Here is a 13,329-nt window from a genome sequence, read left to right as displayed (position 1 = left end):
GCTGATCAGCTGATCCAAGAGGCTTTTTAAAGAGTTTATTGAGCTGAAGAAGAGGAGAATTTTCTCCAGACATGAAGGAACTCTTCATCCTTCAGTTCAGCACAAACATTCAACATCAGCACGCCTGGAGATACGAGCTTTTCACTGGACGGGAAGGAATCTGAAGAGTAATCAGTAACTAAAGCTGACAGACAGTAAAAAGTTCACCTCTGAGATGCAGAAGTTGCATTAAAAGCTAAAAAGTATCTTGAATTTGTGTTTGAACTCCTTGATTCACTTTTCCTGATAGAAATCATAATTTAAGTCAGTCAGAGCCTTCACAAGAAGCTCGATTTGTCCAGCACGTGACGGGTTAGCAGTGACGTTTAACGGCCGTTTCCAGTTTCCTGCCCTTAATGAAGCTGTCGTCTGGTTGGACTCCAGCACAGGAGTACTGTGCACACCTGACAGGTGTAGTCTGGTGTCAGTAACTCACACTCACAGCTCATTTCAGTCCCCCAGGCAGGTGAATCTAAACATATAAGACACGCATATACATCAATACAGGGTCCACTGAGACGAGGCAGCATTAAACTGGTCTGGAAGCTGCAGGTGTGTCTGTCCAGTGGTTTGTGCAGTGGCTCTCTGAGGACTCTCTCTTTGAGGGAGCGACATGTTGTTGTTGACTTCTCTTTAAAATGCATTCATAGTTTCACATGATGATGATTTTTAAGAGTGTTTGCATGTCCGCACAGCGCAGTGAGCAGCAGTCACAGCCCGCCGCTCTGTGGCGCTGAGCGGAAGAGCAGCGTACGCTCCTGATGACGTCATCAGCCCGCGCCGCACGGACGGAACGTGGGAGGGCGAGAAGGCAAAGCGGAGCGAGGAGTCTCCACGTGAATCCGTGCGAACATGGCTGCGATTCAAGAGCCGGAGGTCCAGTTCGCACAGAGATTAGCCTCCAACGAGAAACCCATCCGGACCAAAGCTATAAAGAAGCTGAGGAAGTACATAAACGTCAGGTCTCAGAAAGCCTCAGGTGAGCTAGCCTGTCCGCGTTAGCCAGCTAGCTCCGGCTAGCTGCTAACTCAGACTAAACCGGCTGAACTTTGCCTCAGAGTGGCTGCACTGATGGTTCTGACCCACCTGTTGTTTTTCAAACCACAGCCGCCTGTTTGAAAGCGAACTGGTCCCAGACTGTCACGTGTTGGGCTGTTATTAAAGTAAAGCTAGCTCGTGCACACGTGCCGAGGTCAGTTAGCTGTTGGATGTGTGTTGCTAGCTGATGTTACAGCTGACCGCCACTTAACTTTAATACAGCAAAGACAGCCCGAACATCAGCCTTGTTATTTCACTTGAGGCAACATAACATTATTTAGTGGTTGAAAAGTCAATCAGGCCCGCAGCTGAAGAGGTTACTGATTGATTGATTGATTGATTGATTGATTGATTGATTGATTGATTGATGTGATTGAGATGTTCAGGAATGCTAACAATCTGCTCTGCGGTCAGCAGTTTGTGGTTGACCTGCTGCGTCTCTGACATGTGTCACGGTGCTTCGTCCTCTGTGCAGGTGGATTCACAGGTGATGAGCTGCTCAAGCTGTGGAAGGGTCTCTTCTACTGCCTGTGGATGCAGGACAAACCGCTGCTCCAGGTGTGTCTCACGCACAGACCTTTGTAATGGGGACGGTGCTGGTGGCTGTATGCCATGTCAGCCTGGTCTGCTAAGAATCTGCCACATTCAAAGATTTATGACAAACTAAGATAAACAGTTCGTACAGTCCAGCTCCTCTTCCTCCCTGACGTCATGTTTCACGCAGTCTTGCCTCCTCTTCCTCAGGAGGAGCTGTCCAACCAGATCTCCAGCCTGATCCACAGCTTCCAGGACATAGACGGACGTAAGTCATCCACATGAGGTTTAGTGAGAGCGAGTGAATCAGGTCACAGCTCAGCAGATGAAAGCCCTGTGCTTTACTGTGATGATGATGATGATGATGATGATGATGATGATGATGATGATGATGTGCTGGTCCCTGCAGAGTTTTTGTACCTGGAGAGCTTCCTGCAGACCGTCAAAAGAGAGTGGACAGGCATCGACAGGCTGCGGATGGACAAGTTCTTCCAGGTGAGTTTTACCTGTAAAAGCAGCTTCAGCTTCACTCTGACGTCCCCGAAGAGTTTGAGTTAAAAACGAGTCTGATTTCATCATCTGTCTCCCTGACTGTCTCTCTGTCCCTGCCTGTCTCCCTGCCTGTCTCTCTGTCTGTCTGTCTCCCTGTCCCTGTCTGTCTCCCTGTCTGTCTCTCAGCTGGTTCGCTTCATGTTCAGGCAGACTTTTGAGACGCTGAAGAGGACGAGCTGGGACAGCAGGTAAAGCGTGAGGACGTCCTGTGTGGAACCTTTGTGCCTGCCGCGGTCGTTTCGGGGGGGCTCACGGTGTTTCCTGTCTCCTCAGTGTGGTTTCCAGGTTTCTGGAGCTGCTGACGGCTCAGCTCCTGCGGGGCGGCTGCGACGCGCCCAGCGGGCTGCAGTTCCACGTCCTGGACCTTTACCTGACCGAACTGGCCGCCGTGGGTTCAGCTGAGGTACGGCGTCCTCGCTGTGTGTCCCCGAGCTCTGCGGGTCTGTTCTGTCCTCTTGAGGCTGAAGTGGTCTGATGAGGAGCTGAATCCTTCATTCAGTCCTTTCTTTCTAACACAGTGAGAAGACTTTCGCTCTCGTCTATGAGACGAGGACAGAGTTCTTGGATTAATGATAAAGGCTGAAAATGTCTCAAACATATTTACTGCATGTCTTGTGTTTCACGTCTTAGGCTTTGTTGAGCAGAAGAAGAACAACTGTCTTTAGGGATTTTTTTTTTTTTTTTTTTTTTAACATGGACGTCCTTCAGTATTGGATGATAGCACAGAGACCTTCAGTAGTTAGACCTCTGCTCATCCTCTTCTTTTAATCCTCCGCTGCTGCTCCGGCGTTCGGTCACATTGATCCATGTGCGCTCTTTGTTTTCTTCCTGCAGCTCACCGCTGACCAGAACTTGATCTTCATCGAGCCGTTCTGCAGAACAGCAGCCAAAACCAAAGAGTGAGTCGCTGTCAGCTTCAGTCATTCTGACTCTAAGTGTTGAGGCAGCAGAGGAACATGCTGCTGCCGCTGAGTCATTGTACATCGTCTTTGAGGTGGCATTCAGCAGGTGCAGCACACAGACTCACCCGTTGACCCGTCCACTGTCCCCTCGCTCACTCTTCCTCTTTGACGTCTCTGTCCCCAGCCGGACTCTCTTCAGAGCCGTCTGCAGCAGCATCTTCAGCACCATCATCGACCAGGCTCCCTTCGCTATTGAAGATTTGATGAAGGAGGTGGAAACAGCTGCGGCCTCGGACTCGGACTCGGGACAGGCGTCTGAAGGCGACGAAGACGAGGACCGAACGGAGGAGAAGACAGTGGGACGACCAGGCAGGAAGGCTGCAGCAAAGCAGGTTAATGGTGAGTGACGTCCAGAGTGAGACGCAGAGAAATAATAACCTGGACTGAAGTGATGATGAGAACATCAGTCATAACTGTCAGCTGTGTGTGTGTGTGTGTGTGTGTGTGTGTGTGTGTGTGTGTGTGTGTGTGTGTGTGTGTGTGTGTGTGTGTGTGTGTGTGTGTGTGTGTGTGTGTGTGTGTGTGTGTGTGTGTGTGTGTGTGTGTGTGTGTGTGTGTGTGTGTGCGTTAGTTAAACTGTGCTGATGTCTCATTTTCAGGCAGTAAATCAAGCAGAGAGGATGAAGATGAGGATGAAGATGACGATGAGGAGCTTCACTTGGAGGACTCTGACTCAGAGGCACCGTGTGACGAAGACGTCGGGCCCGTCCTGCAGGTGAAGGCTTTGAGTTGAATCTGTCAAACCGCTCTGTGTCGTCCGTCTTCAGGCCTCGTTGCTCTTCACACGTTCTAGATTAGCTTCTGTCAGTTTGATGGACTGAGAACCGTCCGTCTGTCCACGTGGAGCACGGCGTCCGTCCTCTGAGCGGCGGGGACGTAGCTTTGATAAAAGCTGACCAGACGTCCACCGTGCAGAATAAATGAGCTGTTTTCTGCTCAAAGATAATCTGCACATGCTGAAAATGGCTGCCTGCAGGGAAGAAAATCACTGAGAACTGATGGCGTGCTTCAGCCTGAAAGGAACTGGTGGGAAGTCAAAGAGTTTGATTGATTCGTCTCAGCCTCTGATTTTCATTCTGTCTTCGATGGATCGGCTGACTTTCATCAGAACAAACTCTTTCTGCTCTACAAATCATTTTCCCTCGTCGGCGCCGCTCAGGCGTCGGACACGTGAGGCGATGTCTTGTTACTAACGAGCTGTTTGTGTGTCTCGTAGTTTGACTACGCGTCTCTGGCGGACAAACTGTTTGCATTCGCCAGCCGGAGCAGCACGCCGAGCCAGAACCGCCAGAGACTCTACAAGATCATCAAAGTGTGAGTGAAGCTCCGACACTGTGTGTGTGTGTGTGTGTGTGTGTGTGTGTGTGTGTGTGTGTGTGTGTGTGTGTGTGTGTGTGTGTGTGTGTGTGTGTGTGTGTGTGTGTGTGTGTGTGTGTGTGTGTGTGTGTGTGTGTGTGTGTGTGTGTGTGTGTGTGTGTGTGTGTGTGTGCGCGCGCACACACAGACAGCAGCTGATCCTGTCTGTCTCTTCCAGTCTGGACTGTGAATGTTTGAAACCTTTGTGATCAATGCTGCAAACATCATTTCCTCATTACAAACATGGATTTAAGCAGGAAGTAACATCAACCCCTAACGGTGACTGTTTGACCTTTGTTCCGTCTCGTGGCTAACGCTCTTTTCCTTCTCCTCTCTCACCTGGTGCTGTGCAGACTGCGTGACCTCAGCGAAGGTAGGAGCTGACGACCACGCCGCCTTTCTGCAGTCGCTGTCGTTGAACTTCGACCTCATGCCGTCTCACTCTGTCTCTTCCTCTCAGGCGTCTTCCCTCAGGACGAGTATCCAGAGGAGGTCTCCACGGACGAGGACGACGACATGTTCGCCAGCAGGAAGAGGATGAAGAGGAGACAAGGTGGCATGGAGGAGGGTGAGGAGGGAGCGCCGGCGTCCAAGAAGAGTAAAGGTACCCCCACCACCATAACTGAACACAGATTATACAGTTAGCACAGTTTCACTCAGTCGACCAATCAGCAGCGACCTGCCCGTCTTCGTCGCTCAATGAAAGTTAAATCAGCTCTCCTCTCGCGGTGTGTGAGTGAATATGAGCTGATGAAGCTGAAGCTGTTTCAGAAGCAGGTTTTTCACATTTGTCTGATCTTCTGTGATTGAATCAGAGTTCTTCATGAAGGCCACGCTGAGCCTGACGTCACCTGTCCTCTGGTCCAGGACCAGGCCTCGAAGTCTGCGTTCAGTCAAAGTGGAAGCTGGTTAGCTCACAACGTTAGCTCACGTTAGCACTGGACCCTGAAGACTTTCCGTTATTTTACCCTCAGCTTTGTGCTCTTCAGCGCCCCCTAAACTGATCAGTGGTCAGCTCACGTGAACCCTCTCGAATCACCTCTTTCTCTCAGCGGGCTTGTTTTAAAATGACCAAACTGTGAACTGAGAGATTCGTGTCTGTCCTCTGCTTCAGGCCTGAATGCAGCAAAGTGAGTTATTTCTGTAACGCTTCTCAAGCGATGCTCAGCACAGCGCCGCGCTTTGTCCTCCAGTCTGTTCCCTCTCACAAACGAAAGTTGAACTTGCAAAGTTTTCCGTTTAATTTTGAGAAATGTTTCCTGTGTTGAAAGTGATCGACCTTGAGCTGAAGTGATCTGTGTCTCTGCTCCTTCAGGAAATAAAAAGGAGGCTTCAAAACCCCCCGAGCAGAACGAGAACGAGGCCGAAGACGACAGCGAAGCGGCTGAGCTGACTGCGAATAATGAAAACAAAAAGAAGAAGAAAAAGAAGAAGAGGAAGAAGAAGAGAGCGGGGCAGGGTGGAGGTGAGAATGCAGAGAGTTCTGAACAGGAGCAGACTCCAACTGAAGAGACTGAAGGTTCACCGCAGGAAGCCCAGACGCAGAGCTCAGGAGCTCCGGATCAGCCGTCAGTCACAGAAGAAGCCAGCCGAGCGACTCCGGGCACAGCTGACGGCGAGGAGGCGTCTGCAGAGTCCTCAGAGAAGAAGAGCGAAACGCCTGAGCTCGAAGCAGCAGCGGAGCAGCAGACTGTTACAACAGAGCCAGAGATGTCTGCTGACGCCACAGCCGCAGGGAAGAAGAAGAAGAGGAAGAGGAAGAAGGCCCTGAAGTTACAAACAGGTGCGGCTGTATCACAGGTGAGCGCAGAAGCACAGAGCACGGCGGTCAGCAGCGAGGCATCGACGGCTGAAACCACAACCGACGGCAAGAAGAAGAAGAAGAAGGCTGAGAGGAAGCTGGAGGGTGAACCGGTGCTTAACGGTGAGAGCAGAGAAGAAGAAGAGTCTACAGCCGCAGCCACGAAGAAGGGCAAGAAGAAGAACCTCAAGGCTGATGAAGCAGCAGAGGTGGAGGCAGAGGGAGAGCATGCCGACGCTGACATCACCTCCGTCAGCAAGGAAGCGTCACTGGATGCCACCACAGCACCACTGAAGAAGAAGACAAAGAACAAGGTCAAGCAGGAGAACGCAGCGCTCGAAGCTTCAGATGAAAGCGCCGCAGCGCCACCAAGGACCAAAAGGAAAAAGAATCAGAAGGAATCAGACACCATGACACCAGTGAAGAAGAAGAAGAAGAAGAAGCTGGCAGCCGCCCAAGTGGATGACATCAACGATGAAACCCAGGAGCAGGCGACCAGCGGCGAAGACCAAGCCGAGGTCTCCTCCTCCTCCAGGAAACCAGCCAAGAAGAAAAGAAAGATCCCCGTGGTGTTCGAGTTCGAGGCCGAGGAGCTGGAGGCGGCGGCGTCCGTCAACGGCCTCGCAGAAGAAGAGACAAGAGTGAGTGTTTGACGAGGTTAAATCAGACCAGAGTGACCGGAACGCCGAGACTCTTTAACTCCTAAACGTTCCCTTTCAGGTGCCGTCCACACCTCTGAGCGCCAAGAAGACACCGAAGACGGTGAAGACTCCCGCGGGGGCGGCGTCTGACTTCATCACCTTTCAGAGCAACGCTGCAGTCCCAACGGCGCTCTTCTGCAAAAGCAGAGGAAGCCCGAGCACGCCGCTGTCCAGGAGGAAGGTAAGAGTGACGAGTCGGCGTCAGAGAGCTGATTCGCTCAGATTATCAGCTGATCTCTCTCCTCTTCTTCTTCATGTCTGTCGTTCTCTGACGCCTTTAACTGTCGCTTCTTCTTCTTCTCTGTTTCCACAGCAGAGTCAGACTCCCTCATCAGAGTCCAAGAAGGTCACCTTCGGTCTGAAGAATAACAAGACGGCTGGTAAGAACTGGGTGCATGTGGCCATCGATGTATTTCAGATGTGTGTGCGGCGTCTGGAGTCTCTGTGGACAAAGTCAGACAGGTGTCAAACAGCAGCAGGTGGACAGAGCGGCGTGGTGAGTCCAGGAAGCAGAAGCGTCCTCTGTGAGGACACGGTTTGACGCCTGCGTGGCTGAGCGTCAGTGAAGGTTACAGTCCTCATCAAAGGCTTTAGAGGTCTTTGTTGAAGAGAGGATTTCAGAAACGGTTCAGAGAATAAAGATAAAGTGTGAGTTAAACGTGGAGCAGAGAGTCCAGATGGCAGACGAGCCGCAGCGTGTCCGTCCACTCAGACGAGCCGCAGCGTGTCCGTCCACTCAGACGAGCCGCAGCGTGTCCGTCCACTCAGACGAGCCGCAGCGTGTCCCTCCACTCAGACGAGCCGCAGCGTGTCCCTCCACTCAGACGAGCCGCAGCGTGTCCGTCCACTCAGACGAGCCGCAGCGTGTCCGTCCACTCAGACGAGCCGCAGCGTGTCCCTCCACTCAGACGAGCCGCAGCGTGTCCGTCCACTCAGACGAGCCGCAGCGTGTCCGTCCACTCAGACGAGCCGCAGCGTGTCCCTCCACTCAGACGGGCCGCAGCGTGTCCGTCCACTCAGACGAGCCGCAGCGTGTCCCTCCACTCAGACGGGCCGCAGCGTGTCCCTCCACTCAGACGAGCCGCAGCGTGTCCCTCCACTCAGACGAGCCGCAGCGTGTCCGTCCACTCAGACGAGCCGCAGCGTGTCCCTCCACTCAGACGAGCCGCAGCGTGTCCGTCCACTCAGACGAGCCGCAGCGTGTCCCTCCACTCAGACGAGCCGCAGCGTGTCCGTCCACTCAGACGAGCCGCAGCGTGTCCGTCCACTCAGACGAGCCGCAGCGTGTCCCTCCACTCAGACGGGCCGCAGCGTGTCCCTCCACTCAGACGGGCCGCAGCGTGTCCCTCCACTCAGACGAGCCGCAGCGTGTCCGTCCACTCAGACGAGCCGCAGCGTGTCCCTCCACTCAGACGAGCCGCAGCGTGTCCGTCCACTCAGACGAGCCGCAGCGTGTCCGTCCACTCAGACGAGCCGCAGCGTGTCCCTCCACTCAGACGAGCCGCAGCGTGTCCCTCCACTCAGACGAACGTGATGTGAACTCGCAGTGAACAGAGTTCTGGGAGTTAAATCAGTTTTAATCACCAGCAGTTAAAATAACCTTTATGTGCGGCCCAGAACAAAACCAGCTGGAGCGATGAAGCATGTCGTTACCATGGTAACAGACACGCTCACCAGCTGAAACCAGGTGTGTCAGGACGGCAGGTGCAGCAGTCTGACAGAGCAGTGGTCAGAGCAGCTCTGCAGCTTTCAGGCATCACATGACCTTCATCAGTAGGTGGAGGTCGTCCAGGTGGTGTCAGAGACTCAGCTTCCTCAGCTTCCTCAGCTTCCTCAGCTTCCTCAGCTTCATCAGCTGTTTGTTGTGTAGCAGGAGAACTCCTGAATGATGTTTGTAGGAAATAACGTTGACTCGTAAATGTCTTCACTGCCGTCGTTCCTTTCTGTGATTCCACGTGCAGAGTTTAAGAAGACCGATCGCAGCCTGCTGGTGAGCCCAGACGGCTCGTCGCGAGTGCCCTTTGACCCCAAGCAGAAGCCCAAGTTTGGGGTGTTGAAGTCTCCGGCCACGTCTCTCTCCAGCAGGGTCAAGAAGACCCCCGACAGCAGCAGGAAGACCAGCTCAGGCACCCCGAAGAGCGCGGCTAAACGGCGACCCGCCGCCGCGGACTTCTTCTGACAGACCGTGGACAGACAGACCGTCTGTGGACAGACTGTGGACAGACAGACCGTGGACACAGACACAGTCAGGTTTTGCAGAGATGTATAAAAGTATTTTTATGTTTATGACTTCAGTGTCTTTGAGTGACTGCAGCTTTTAATAAAGTTACTCATTCCAGTTTTTCACTTTGTGTGTGATTGAGTTTAAAACTTCAGTCTTTGGAACGTGAAGAAATTATAGTTTGAGCAAAAAAATGAAGACGTTTTAATTAAAAGTTCAGACAAATAAGAATAAAAACTGAGGATGAAGCGAAGTGATGATCTCATCAGGAAACTGGTCCAACAAGGCTCCCTCTGATTGGCCGGTGTTCATTGCATATTTATATAGTGTTAGAAAGAAATGTCATGGTCAGCCAATCAGAGGCAGAGGAGGGCGGGTCTTTGCAGAACACAGGCGCAGGGAAAAACTAATGCAGGGAGTGTTCAGGAGGACAGTGGTTATCAGTGTGTCTCTCAGTGGCCCTGACGGGACGAAGACGTCTTCCAGGTGTTTGACCGGACTGAAGGTCATGTAAACATCTGCAGACTTCGAGCTCGTGGTGGCGCTCGAGGAAGAGTTGAGGAATAAGATAACTCTTCATCAAACCACACCTGGAGCTCCACTCACACCTGCTTTTAGGACACCTGAGGACGTGCGGACAGTCCACCCTGCTGGTTTACTTCCATATGTTGACTCAGTGTCCTTTAGGGGACGTCTGTCTTACAGTCCAAACAGCACATCACAGATGCTTTAAAACCTGATTATCATATAAGCCTGTTGACTTCAGTCAGTCTCACTCATTTGCATGTTGTTAACCTTTGACCTCTCCTGTCAAAGAAGATAAACACGTCGTCTTTAGATTCTCCTCTTTCAGGTTGAATTTATTGACTTCCTCTTCCTGGTTCAGACGGCGGGGGACAGAACATTTGCAGGGCGCCCGTCACCTCCGACCCCGCTCACAAAGAAGAGCCTCAGCTGGCGTCTGTGCGGCTGGAGGTCGCAGCCGACACCAATCTGAGGTGTGTTATTAAGTGTGAAGTCGGGGGGAAGCAGGATGGTTGTGTGCTAACACGGATCCTCGGGGGGGGGGGGGGGGGCTTTCTGCAGCTCTTTGTGAGGGCCCTCATCAGAAACACGGCAGAGGTTAGAACAGAGTCTGAACCTCCTGTTGGAGGCGTCCTGATAATTATGTGACATCTTGTTTCAAAGCCTGCTGTGTGTTCCCACCTGTTCCACTCACCTGATTTCCACACCTGCTTCATACACCTGCCCATGCCCCCCCTCTCCAGGCCAGTCATCCACCAGTCTTACTCAGAGCCCTCGGCCTTTGTGCTGCTTCTGTTTTTCGACCTCCAGTTAATGTCCTACAGTCCAGACGCCGATTATGGAAAAACCTTCACGTCCAGTTGGAGACAGCAGGACTGTCTGACAGACATGATGTGTCCCACTTGGCTAGAAGGCCTACAGAGGAGTCAGCAAACAGCACCATCACAATTTAGGATGTTTGCCTGGTGTGAAGGTGCAGGATTTGGGGTAACCATCCTGGAATAATGTGCCAAAGCTCCAGATCAGCCTGGACATGGCGGTCTGAGCGCTCCAGGATCAGGACTGATTCCTGTCTGCAGCGTGTGCAGCTGCACCATCACACCCCCCTCAGCTCTGTGACCCGTGCTTTAGGTACAAACCCTGGTTTGGACAGACTTAGTGGAGAGTTTCCAAGAGGACGCTGTGTGAAAACTTCTCTGGCAAATCGAAGCAGATCTTACTGAGCAGAACACTGGAGGGTTCAGACGAGCTGCACGAAGCAGGCGAACGCTGCAGGGTTTGTTTTTAGTCGAGTGGCGTCGGTTTGTGCACGCCCACACGGCCCTGAGAGGAGGAACAGATCAGGTAATGGGTGAAAACACCTGTGTGTGTGTGTGTGTGTGTGTGTGTGTGTGTGTGTGTGTGTGTGTGTGTGTGTGTGTGTGTGTGTGTGTGTGTGTGTGTGTGTGTGTGTGTGTGTGTGTGTGTGTGTGTGTGTGTGTGTGTGTGTGTGTGTGTGAATGACGCGCTTCAGTTGACATTTGGATTTTTGTTCCTGTGAATGTGTATAATCATCATGTCCTGCGATGCTTTCTGTTTGTGGGAAATAAATGATGACGTTTAAAGAGTAGCTGCACCAGGTTTGGAGGGAGGACAGACACAGAGGTGAGGACAGAGGACAGACACAGAGGTGAGGACAGAGGACAGACACAGAGGTGAGGACAGAGGACAGACACAGATCACACCATCAGGCTAACAGCAGGCGGATGCTGACCGTCTCTGATTTACTTTCATTTAGCATCTTTAACGCTGGCCAATCAGCTTTCTGATCTGGACCTGGTGGAAGCAGCACCGGCCTCCTCACACAGCCCCCACCCCCACCCCCACCCCCCACCCCCCCTCTGAGTGTAATCAATGATCTATTATGTCTGTTTTTGATCAGAGACATCTTCCTGGGTGGAATGGCCCTCTCTCCACTGTACGTTTTCAATCTATAATCTCGACTGTAGAAACTGCCTCATTAACTCTGCTCCACCTTCACGTCTAAATACAGTAATTAGAGCGTCAGGCTGCAGGATATCTGAGCTGAAGCGGTTCCACGTCAGCCGAGGCAGCGGGAGGCTCAGCAGCATCTACACAGCAACAACAGTTTTATTTATGATGGACATTTCTCGCTATTACTGCATTAGTAGTGAGAAGTGTAATAAAAATAGGACTTAATTCAGGCCGAGCAGCTCATGAATGAGCCCCTGATGGTGAATCACGCCTGGGACAGCTGATGCTCTTTCAATCAGGCCACGCATCATGATGCTGTGATTGCCAGCTGGAGGACATGGAAGCCTAAATGTGAGCGCCACAGAGACGCACCTGCTTCCTCGTTTGAATGACAGCCATTATTATCCATTCTGCAGTTTTCTGGTGAAATGCTAAGACGGGACATAATGTGGCCATCAGTGTGACAGCAGAGAGCTGGAGGAAAGGTACATCTTCACATTCAAAACAATACTGTCCTAATGAATACAAAACTGCTCAGAAAAGACAAAATCAATCAGCTTCCAATGTGACTTTTTGTAAATGTCTGCGCTGCAGAGAAATCTGCTCCATGAATATTCAGATTTTAGAGTAAGCAGGTTGTCGCAGTGCAGGTAAAACATGGTCCAGTTTCCTAAAAACTCCACAGCCAGTACCTCCATTTTTTATATTTTCATCAGATCTGCACTTGACAACTATGGAGAAACCAGGGTTATGATGAATAACCAATGGTTGGCGCTCTCATCTGGCCGCCTGACTCCCTGATCCTCGCCTCACCTGTTCTGTCTTTTTGGCTGCTGAATATCGGAGCGTCGGAGTCAGATGATGCAGATGTTTCCTCCAGAGAGGACAGCCGAGCAGAGCGGCTGCTGAAGTCACACCTCCACCCCGCCCTGCTGGCTTCACACACAGCGGCGCAGAATAGCTTTTAATTAACGCCTGTTAATCAGTTCTGCACAGAGACACTGTTCAAACACGTTTATTTGTCACCTTTCAGCTTACAGTCGAAGAGTCCCACAGGTGCTGGGTACAGGTGAGGAATCAGACAAACATCCTGCTTTGACTGGAGTCTCTTAACCTCATCAGACGAGGCGACGATGTCTGGACACTGCTGGGACACTCAGGGGACTCACAAACCTCAGTGTGTCCCCGTCGTGCTCATCACATTTCAGTCCCCTGGAAACAGTTTCCACTGCTGTCTGTGTTTTGCAGCACGTGTCATAATTCACACATTATTCTAGTATTAGCCATAAAATTTGAATATTTTTCTGAAATACTTTCCTCCCTGTTCTGCTCTGTTCTACTGCAAATCATTTATCTCAATCGTCAATATTACTTTTTGCTGCTGCACAGAAAATAGAGGAAGTCCACTGATGCTGCTGACATTAGTGGACTTCCTCTAGATGCATGCAAAGACAGAGATACACCAAGATTGTACATTTATTTGAGCTTTTTATTTACTATTTTTGAAATGTTTGTGGCCCTCCACCTGCCTGGCATTTACCACAAAACAACATGGCCACCACAGCCCGCACACACAACAGTGCATGAGACACACAGTAACACTCAATAAGCACAGCTGTTCGTCAG

General features: G+C 51.5%; 1 protein-coding gene across 1 annotated transcript; it reads left to right on the top strand.

Moving 5' to 3' along the window:
- Positions 1-816: 816 nt before the first annotated feature.
- Positions 817-9,328, top strand: LOC139340262 (ribosomal RNA processing protein 1 homolog B-like). Its single transcript, XM_070976010.1, has 16 exons — positions 817-1,018; positions 1,553-1,635; positions 1,822-1,879; positions 2,021-2,106; positions 2,290-2,351; positions 2,437-2,566; positions 2,998-3,062; positions 3,250-3,464; positions 3,725-3,840; positions 4,342-4,439; positions 4,835-4,854; positions 4,942-5,085; positions 5,797-6,923; positions 7,003-7,164; positions 7,297-7,363; positions 8,945-9,328. The coding sequence occupies exons 1-16, from the start codon at positions 892-894 to the stop codon at positions 9,160-9,162; spliced, it is 2,778 nt and encodes a 925-aa protein (XP_070832111.1). The 5' UTR covers positions 817-891; the 3' UTR covers positions 9,163-9,328.
- The last annotated feature ends 4,001 nt before the right edge of the window (positions 9,329-13,329 follow it).

This window comes from Chaetodon trifascialis, chromosome 12 (assembly GCF_039877785.1).
Source record: "Chaetodon trifascialis isolate fChaTrf1 chromosome 12, fChaTrf1.hap1, whole genome shotgun sequence".
NCBI lineage: Eukaryota > Metazoa > Chordata > Actinopteri > Chaetodontiformes > Chaetodontidae > Chaetodon > Chaetodon trifascialis.
This window is presented reverse-complemented; position numbering and strand designations above follow the sequence as displayed.

What these genes read in the sequence shown, in the direction of transcription:
- LOC139340262 (XM_070976010.1), top strand. Translation starts at nt 892, where the DNA reads ATGGCTGCGATTCAAGAGCCGGAGGTCCAGTTCGCACAGAGATTAGCC. An exon ending in CTTCCAGGACATAGACGGAC is followed by an intron (nt 1,880 to 2,020) that starts GTAAGTCATCCA and finishes TGGTCCCTGCAG; the next exon opens with AGTTTTTGTACCTGGAGAGC. An exon ending in CCGCCGTGGGTTCAGCTGAG is followed by an intron (nt 2,567 to 2,997) that starts GTACGGCGTCCT and finishes TTCTTCCTGCAG; the next exon opens with CTCACCGCTGACCAGAACTT.